Raw genomic sequence first — 10,607 nt, forward strand, 5'->3', positions numbered from 1 at the left:
CAGTCAGATTGTGACTCTCGGAGGTTCATGTCTTCATACATGGAACCGCGTTCATTTGTTCCCGTTGTGCATCTTAAAAGACTCAAGTCTATTTTGTTCAAAATTCTGATTTTATTTTGAGCTATTCCCATTTGTTTCGAGCTATGGTCGATTTGTGTTTTCCCGTTTCTTCCCCGCTTCTTTAATCCTCCCCTAGTCGCGATCAACCGTGTTTTCTATCCTTAGAAAATGCGGTCGTGACATGTTTCCTTGTTGTTGATGGGCCTTTTTCTCTTCTCATTTCTGTCAAAATGGAATGAAATTATATTCCAAAGAAAAGGGTTGCCCCCTGGCACTATGGGCTGGCCGTTTTTTGGTGAGACTAATGAATTCCTCAAGCTTGGCCCCAACTTCATGAAAAGGCAAACAACCAGGTTACCTCTCATCTTATATCTATGTCAATTATTCATTTGTGTTTCCAAGAATTTTTCGGTTTACCCGTGTTACGAACTCAATGTCCCATATCGGTTACGTGAGTAACTGGTGTGGAGTTTATATATCAAAATAGGCCTTCTTTCCTAGCAGACTAGTCCGTTGGGATATTTTGATTAGAGTTTGACTTCTTACCATAGAAAAATAAAGTTTGTTGATGTTTGCAAAATTGCAATCCTAACAAACAGTGCTCTACCGAGCAACATTTTGTTTGGTTATTAATGTAAAAGTTACCTATGAACTAGAAAAGGGTAAGCAATAAGTGCATGCAGAGATGGCAAGTAATGTACTTTCCTGAATATCCAAGATCCTCATTTAATTACATAGTCTAACAAAATCCTATGCTATTAATTTCATTTTTCTTGTCTTGTATGCAGGTATGGAAGAATTTTCAAGTCACACATACTAGGCAGTCCCACTATAGTCTCAATGGATCCAGAACTAAATAGATACATATTATTGAACGAAGCAAAGGGACTAATTCCTGGCTATCCCAAATCTATGCTGGATCACAGCATAAGTTTTTACGAAAGAGTCTAATGTCTCTAATCGGAGCTCCTTGGTCAAAGACCGCCTTCTGCCCCGGATCGATAAGTACATGAGGCTTCATCTCTCAAATTGGGATGGTATGGTTATTGATGTTCAACAAAAATCTACTGATGTAAGTAATAGTGGAGTATCAATTTTCAGATTTAATATAATGTTGATTTAATGATTTCTAAGACTTGTTGTGTTCCTAGATGGCGTTCTTGATAGGATTCACGCAGATTGTTGAAGCTGAGTTGAGTTCAATTTATGATGGATTTAAGGCTGAGTTTGATAAGATGGTGACGGGATCGCTTTCTCTTCCTATCAACCTGCCCGGCACGAGTTACTACAGAGGATTTAAGGTATATATATCATGTTAATTGAAGTTATGTTATGCAAGTATCTCCGTTTTTTTATTAACAAGTGTGTGTTGTGGTGTGTTGTGTGTGCAGGGCAGGGCAGGGAGAACGTAGTGAAGATGTTGAGAGAATTGATTGAGAAGAGAAGGGCTGCTTCTCCAGCAACAACCTACGATGACATGCTCGAACATTTAGTGAGGGACGGCGCGTTGAATGATGAGGAGGTCATTGATCAGATCATCACAATACTTTATTCTGGATATGAGACAGTGTCCACAACCTCCATGATGGTTGTCAAGTATCTCCATGATAATCAACAAGCCTTGGAAGAACTGAGGGTGAATTGAACAAAGATTTCTCATTAATTTGTTTAATTCTTTGTTTTTATTTTGGAAGACAAAAAATGAGAATTAGTTCTTTTGAAACAGGAGGAGCATTTCGGGATCCGGAGGAGGAAGGCAGCTGGGGAGCCACTGGATTGGGCCGACTACAAGTCCATGAGGTTCACGCGTGCTGTAAGCGCCTTGCTTGACATCAAATCTTGGCAAAGATAATAAGACTAACTTATCTTGATTTTATTTGATTTTATTTTCATAGGTTGTTCTTGAAACCCTAAGACTAGCTACTGTGGTTAATGGACTCTTGAGGAAGGCAACACAAGATATTGTATTGAATGGTATGCGTATCATCAATTTTCTAAAATTTTGTTTGATATCTGAATCAGAATCTAATTAAAAAAATATATAGGATTTCTAATACCAAAAGGATGGAAAATATATGTATACACAAGAGAGATCAACTATGATCCAATCCTCTATCCAGAACCTTTGAAATTTAATCCATGGAGATGGCTGGTTAGTTATTTCTATTATAGTGAATACTAGTAAATTTTCAACTGGATTAATGATTTCCTCTTGTGTTTCTTTTCAAAATTTTTAACCTTAATATAATGAATGTAGGATAAGAACTTGGAGTCACACAACTACTGCTTGCGGTTTGGAGGAGGAGGAAGATTGTGCCCTGGAAAGGAACTTGGAATAGCAACAGTTTCAACTTTCCTTCACTACTTTGTAACAACATATCGGTAATTATACTACAATTTAATCTTCAAAAATGTTTTCTTTTTTAATTATATTGACAATGTGCATCATATACTATGTAATATGACCAGACACTATTTGTAATAGAAAAGCTTGGTTGTGACTATTTTGTGGTTTTGATATTGATATATGATTGCAGATGGGAAGTAATTGGAGGAGAGAAGATAGTAGAATTCCCAAGAGTTGAGGAACCAAATGGATATCACATAAGGGTGCTGAAGCTTTAAATATATTCTCATTAGGTTGGGCTTAATTAATTATAAGGTGTATGGAATCGTGCTGATCATGCATATATATATATATATATGGTTGGATTTAATACATTTGAGATAAGTTACTCATTTCCTAGTAATGGTATGATGCAATCAATATATATCTAATAGAGTTGGAAATTTATTTGTTTGAATTGTTTGACCACACCAAGGTGCCTAGTATTGATCTCTGATGTTTGCAACGATGAAAACATCTGTACGCAATAAATGGGTTCGGATCATCCATTATTTATTTTGTGATTCACTCGTATCTTACCATTAAATTCAATACTTTAATAATTGAATTATAAGAGATAGTATTCATATACTCTAATTATAGAATAGATACATATATGATATCGGAATCAATTCTACATAATCATTAGAATAAATGCCAAAAAGTAATTACAAAAACCTAGGTGGATATAATAAAGAGGTGCGCTCCACCTCATTCATGATTCATGGAGGGTCTATGATCCCTCAAACAATTTAGACATTTTCTATATATACTGAAATCATATTAGTACTCACATGAAATAGGAGTGGTGCACTTGATTCAAGATTGATATCTAGGCCATTATTTATTTTTACATATTATTAGTTGTTTTACTGCATTATTATTTATGTTTTCTTTATTATTTATCCTGTTTTGACCTTATAATATTTATTACATGTTTAAATATTAATTTATTTTGTTATTTGATAAATTTAATTTTTAAACTTCAATCTTTATTCTAAATATTTATTTAATTATTATTTACAGTGAAAATTATCATGAAGTTCTCTGATCAAAGATATCTAGAAGACTAGAAAAGTTATTGAAATAATATATATTGTAAGATTACAGATTATAAATAACATTTATAGATAGGTGAAAAAAGAAAGAAATTATAGTAGTAGTTTAATTGATAATTGATATTGATATTGTGATACTTAGTCGTAAGGAGATTGTTATTTAACAATTATGACCGGAGCACTGTTAGCTCTTTTGACGCTGATGTTACTTCTACCACTAAGAAAAATGTTACTTCTACCATTAAGACCATCTCCAATTGTATTAGTAAACCTAAAATATTAGTAAAATAAATGGTAGTACATCAAAACACATCTTATTTAGATTGATATTCAAACTCAAATCATTGTTTATTTATCAAAACAGGTAAATAAAGGAGGACAAATAAAGAAATTTCAATTGAACTAGATTAGGTTAATTAGTTGACCCAATTTAATAAAATAAATTTAGTTAATTACTTCTTTATTTTTATTCAGAAATTAATTAAATATATTTGACTAAGGAAATGAATTATTTTATTTTCTTTAATCAATACATGCATTTCATTAAATTATCCCTTTTGGTTAATATACTTGCATGAAATTTAACAAATACGGAATAATAGTTATACTAACATTTATAATAAAAAAAGTACTCCTACATAACATAAAAATAACAAATACGTGCAAAATATATAAACTCTATCTATAATATAAAAGTAGAGTTTTGAAATTTTTTTACATAAATATCATTTTAGCTTAAGAGTTTATTTAGTTAAAATCATTTTTGACTAATTGACCTTTGAATTTTGCAGCTATTAATATGCTTTTAAAGGCTAAAAATGTTATGAGTCATTTAATATTGATTATATTTATATTTCATGGCATTGCATACAAAAAGTCATTCAAAGAAGAATGCTAAACATTGTATTTTAAAATATGCATTATTTTAAAAGTTACTATTATTAAAACACGGGGTAATGTAATAAATGTGGGTCTTGCTATTAGTAGCATCTTTTCTTATCTTTTTTATTCTGGGAATTTCAATTTGTGGAAAGCACAGTTTGAATATTCATATGTGGGCTTGGGCATCATGTAGCAATTGGTGGGCCTTGTTGAACTAAAATTTAAACATAGGCAGAGAAACATCCATCTAAGACCACCTTTATCGGTCTTGGAGGTCGACCTCCACCGTGGCATTACAATTAAAAAAAAAAAAAAATCTAAACATAAGTGTCTCTCTCTCCTTGACTCATGTCTCTCTCTCACCTCAAACCAACCGATGAGTCTCCCTTCACATTTCACCATTCAGCCAATGAGGTTGTGCCAAATGGCACAATTTCATTGGCTGATATTATTATTTTTAATAACTAATATATCTTTAATATATTATATTAAAAAATTATAAAATTTATACCAAAAATCATAATTTTTCTTCCTCTATAAATAGAGACCACATTTGCTATAGTTTTCCACACAAAAAAATATCATCTATTCTCCTCCTATAATCCTTATTGTTTAGTAAAATTTGATATTTTCTAGTTTCCCTTGTTGCTAGCTATGGATGATGATGAGGATATTATATTCTCCGATTCCCAAAACTTCAACCCTTCCCAAAATTTCAATCCTTCCCAAAATATTAACCCTTCTCAAGATTATTTCCCTAGCTTTGATGATTTTCCGAATTCTGAGCAATTTCAAAGTTCATTTCAAAATCAACATTCAAGCCAAGCCATATCACAAACCAAGAATGTTGTAAACACCCCACATGGTTGGAGTGAGCAAGAAGACCTGGCATTAATGTCTGCTTGGTGTTTCGTGAGCACGAATGCAGTTGTTTCTATATGAGCAGACAAGAAAAGAATATTAAAAAATAATAAGTATTTCATGTAATAATAATAGTATTAAAAAATAATATAAAAATAAATATATAATAGTGTGGTTTGGTGGTCATTGATAAACCATGAAAATATGTGTGGTTGGGTTGGGTGTATATTAATGATGTGGAAGATGATGTGGAGGAGATAGAAATGAATTAAATATTGAAAAAATGGATGGTTGGGTTGGGTTGGGGGGTTGCTGATAAACATGGTCTAAGCAAAACTCATCTTAGGACTAGATGCTATTTCGATTTTATCAGAATTGAGGTATGAATCAAAACAAAAAAGGCAATGATTTGGTAAGAAATGAATTCAGTGTTCCATTTAATAGTGAAGCTGCGAAATTTATATAAGAAAAAGTTGTGAAATCACACAAGTAAAGAAATTGGGGTTGAGGGTCGCATCAAATAGCATATACGTCATTTTTTTGTGCCTAATTATCAAGGATATCTACTGGCAGGCCAGTGATTATTCACCCTGCTAATTTGTAGGCACTTGATAGGTAGGACAACTGGTCCAAGGATTTAAGGATGCTCCATACTAAAGACGGGATCGATCCTGATCATGTGTTTTGAAAAAATGATAATAAATTAGTTAAGATGAAGAGAAAGTAAGTAAGAGAGAATAATGTAGAGGACATTATTTTCTATATTATTCTCTTTCTTACTTTAATTTCTCTCAACTTCACTATTTATTGTTATTTTTTTCAAAATAAGTGCGAAAAAGAAATGAGTCATCTTAATTGGGATAGATGAAGTATCTTATCTGTAAATGACTGAAAGGAAAGTTATAATTTTAATGGGAAAACGTCATTGGATCCTATGGAATATGATGTGTATCCAATATGGTGCAAAGAATATGTTCGTGATTAGAAATTAATTCTATCATAAGATGAGTCATGACACATAAACATTGTAGGATGATCATATTTGTCGTGAACAAAAAGGTCATACTCTCGTATTGATACCTTTCACCAACGTTTCGCCATACATTGTTTATCATTTATAACTTAGTATTCCTTAATTTTCCATTTAATTAAATTTATTTTTCTGGATTTAATTCGTTGCGAAGATTTTCTCGTAGTGTTTAGTTGAGGATTTTCAGTTATGGTCATTTATATGATAATTAAATTTTATAATTATTTTATTTAGTTTAATTTAAGGAAGCTATATAGTAATTGGTGATTTAGCTACTATTTATTAATTTATAATATTCATTACCACTATAATAATAATAATAATAATAATAATAATAAATCTATGTATATATAAATAAAAGAGTTTGATCAATGCAAAACGCATAACCAAAATACGGAAGGTCATTGTTAGAGAATACAAAGTTCATTATTTGTCTGCTTTTAGTTCATTATCATTTCGTAAGCAATATTTTGACAATTGAGAGATGAATGAACCATAACACGAAAATTTCTAAAGTGAAATAAAAACAAACTAATAATGAATTTTATACTTATTACCTAACAATAATCTCTATGTTATCATTTTGCATTTTAAACTAGTTTTGTATATAACACAGCTCGGAGTTTGATCATGAAACGCATAACCAAAATACAAAACATAACACAATCTTATACACATAAATGTGGAAAATTATGATTTATCCTCGTGGAAAAGAGTATTTATAAGTTGAGAAATATTTATTTCACTTTAATTAACTTAAAATGCTAAAAATCGGAATAACACGAATAATTCAGAAACCTGAATCAATTAATCATAAAGTTATAATTAATTAGTTTTAAGTTGTGATATGAGTGTGGACGATAAGGACAGAACAACAAAATCAAAAACATTTATATGAATCTCAATCACTGTCAATGCCATGCGAGGAATACATGAAAGTAAATAATATGGATAGGTCTAATCGGAGATTCCCAAAATAGATAAGAAACAGGGCAGCCATAGATGAAATAATTATGCCCTAAATCCATATAAAACACCAAAAGCATAAGTGGAAAAAGAAGTCATCAACTGTCTTTGTAATTGCATGCATGGCAACAATTCAGGAATCTTGTGCCAGTCAATCACCACTTGACACCAAATTACATATTTTTGCCAATCTATTTATTTAATTACAACATATTTCAACTTAGATCTCAGATTATATCTTCAACTTTGTTCTTTTCTCTCTTTGAGTTGGAGAAGAGAATCAGAAATTAAATTCTAATTATAGTGAAATTAAATAACCCGTTACCAATAGTGTGTGCATGTAGAATGTTGATGCATAGCCAAACACCTAATCCACATATGTATAACATGTGGTACAGTGGTTAAAAAAATAAAAGGAGCAGTAGTTGGGGAAACTGGTTTACATGAGCAAAGGAGCACGTGGAAAATAAGCTTAGAAATGGCTGATACTTGTGTTTCTGGTAATTAAAAGATAAGTCCCATCAAGTAGATGACAATAACACCCTCCTAAACTTGGAAATTATCATCATGATTGTGACATATGATCTTGGCTGTGTCAATTTCATGTTCCTCCTTTTGTGATTGTACGCACCATTTCACTTTGAATTTTATGGAATCACTTCAATTAAAGTCAAATTCACCTCATTTCCACTTGATTTTCGTTGCAAATGGAATAAACAAGTGATCCGTCCTCGATAATGTATCTTGGTCCGTCTCTCCAATATCACGATTTTATTCAATCTCATGATTATCCATCCTGCTCCCACTCCTATAACTAATCCTAGCTAGACAAATTCCATTTTGGCTTATTGCATATTGTATCTCATGACTATATTGTCTAACGAACTAAAAACCACACCCGGAGACTTTTTTCTCCCAATTATGCGACTTGTTTTATTTCATTAAAATTATTTCAAACCTTAATTTTACCTTGCTTTTATGCATCGGGATTGGGCTCAAGACCAATACGTATGATATTTTTACTATCCATACAAAAAAAAAACCCTTACATAAAAATTATCTGGATCCTTTGAATTGGATGAGATATACATGATAGATTAAATATAGTTATTACCAGGTTATTGAGTGGGCATGCCAGCCCAAGCTATAATTTGTTTGATAGTCCAAAATGTTAGTACCACATGAGCAACTTAGTAACCCTAGAATTTCCACTTTGATGATATCACCACCTCAAGCCCTAATTTTCACTTTATGCATATCATCTCTCTATACTCTATATTAATATGCTCATTCTCTTCCTCTTCATCTCTCACCATTAATTTCCACCTTCATCACCATGGACTTGGCTCAACCTGTCTCTGAGAATGTTTGCTACATCCGCTGCACCTTCTGCAACACCGTTCTCGCGGTATATATTTACCACTCTCAAATTTATGTACTCCATATTTTTAGATCATATCATGTCACTGCTGTTGCATATATAGGTTGGGATTCCATGCAAGAGGTTGTTGGACACTTTGACAGTGAAATGTGGGCATTGCAGCAATCTTTCATTTCTTAGCACTAAACCTCAATCTCAGCAGGTAATTAATTTTTATGAAGATTAGATTACACAATAAAGTATTTTAATTTGGTAGAAATTAAATATAGGTAAATTAATACTCGTAGTAATTTTGTGTCGAACAGGCTTTCAAGAAGGCGCCGTCTCTATCATCGTCTTCATCCACTTCCAGCGAACCATCCTCTCCAAAAGCTCAATTTGTGGTCAAACGTACACATCTCCTAAATTAATGATGCATCATAATTTATTTCTAGTAAAAACTTTAGTTCACATCTTCACTTCATATGTATCCAATAGTAGGTTTAATTTTTAGATTTCTAATTTGGGATGAAAACTGATGAAAATTTTAACATCTTGCAGCTCCTGAAAAGAAGCATAGGCTTCCATCTGCCTACAACCGCTTCATGAAGTAGGAGATCCTTTTTCATTTCCTCTTTATAAATAACTACTATTCTTACATGTGAAAATACTAGAAATCAAACTTGAATTTTTTTAATCCCCAGAGAAGAGATACAGCGCATCAAAACGGCGAATCCAGAGATACCACATAGAGAGGCTTTCAGTGCAGCTGCAAAAAATGTGAGTTTTATGAATGAAAACCCTAAAAGACTAGTCTCAGATGAATATTTCTTGGTAAATGAATATAAAAAAGTTTAGGGCATTTTTTATTTATAATTGAGAATCTTTTGTTTCTGAAAAAACAACAATAGTAGTAGTATACAATCTTGCAACAATAATATTAATTTCGAATGTAGTGATTGGTTTGTCATGAATATTTGTGACAGTGGGCTAGATACATTCCAAACCACCCCCGTCAGACTTCTACTGCTTCAACCAGCATTAACAAGGTAAAATTACATTCCTTTCAATTTTTTTTAACAAGGTAAAACTGAAATCCTCATTATTAAAAAGTACTTTTACCAAATAAATAAAAACACATTCACACACTAACCTCTTTATCTAGCATAATAGTAGTATTATCTAATTTCCCTCTCTCTCTCTCTCTGGATGGTTCAGGCTTGATAAACTTGGATGGCAACCGGAGCGGGGCTAAGGCTGATTAAGAAAAAGTTGGGTGTTTTAAGACAATTTAGGGAATGGATATGTTTAATTAAGTTAGTCTTCAGACTTGATATTTTGAAGATCTGTATCCCACGTAACTTGTTATGTTTGTAGCTATAAATATTGAAGTGATCAGTATTAAGCTACTTTTGTTTATTTTCTGATGAATGTTGAACAATTAACAAAGATTCATGTATTAAGTACTTAATGGTGGTCAAAAAGTGTAATTTCAAATTAGGGAACTCGATCGATACATCTACCACGATATGTATACAAAGATCACATCAATTAGCCAGTTTGGATCTAGTAATTTTTTTTATTAATATACAATTACATTCATAAATATACAAAGTTGTTAGTGGAGTTTAGTTTCATGGTGGTATAAACTCTAATATCTCTTTGGACAGTGCGTTCAACCACTCCCCCTCCAAAAAAAAAATAGATTAAGGGCATGAGCAATGCATATTATGCAGCAGTCCTAATATTCAGCCACAAACTTATTAAATGTAGCTTATAAAATGTCCCCCGCCGTACTCGCCCTCCTGAAGTGGAATCAAAATTCAAAGTTTCCAATTATTTTTTGGCGAAGGGGAGTGAAAGGTGGAAGGGAAGACGATGTGAGATAAGGGGAGAAGGAGGAGGAATAGATCATAGATGACAGTAAATTATTACTAATTAGACTTTGTTACTCCAATCAAAATGTAGTTTAAATGTCGTTGACCGAAGTTTTTCATGTAACTG

At 32.1% G+C, this 10,607-nt stretch overlaps 1 protein-coding gene and 1 pseudogene across 1 annotated transcript; both read left to right on the top strand.

Annotated features, from left to right (window-relative positions):
* Positions 1 to 240: 240 nt before the first annotated feature.
* On the top strand, positions 241 to 2,864 carry LOC121757513 (annotated as a pseudogene).
* Positions 2,865 to 8,541: 5,677 nt separating this feature from the next.
* On the top strand, positions 8,542 to 10,074 carry LOC121758332 (protein CRABS CLAW-like). The gene is made up of 7 exons (XM_042153744.1): positions 8,542 to 8,651; positions 8,728 to 8,826; positions 8,930 to 9,014; positions 9,165 to 9,213; positions 9,308 to 9,383; positions 9,590 to 9,652; positions 9,822 to 10,074. Exons 1-7 carry the CDS (start codon positions 8,580 to 8,582, stop codon positions 9,825 to 9,827), a joined length of 450 nt encoding a protein of 149 aa, XP_042009678.1. The 5' UTR covers positions 8,542 to 8,579; the 3' UTR covers positions 9,828 to 10,074.
* Positions 10,075 to 10,607: the final 533 nt, after the last annotated feature.

This window comes from Salvia splendens, chromosome 12 (assembly GCF_004379255.2).
Source record: "Salvia splendens isolate huo1 chromosome 12, SspV2, whole genome shotgun sequence".
Lineage (NCBI taxonomy): Eukaryota > Viridiplantae > Streptophyta > Magnoliopsida > Lamiales > Lamiaceae > Salvia > Salvia splendens.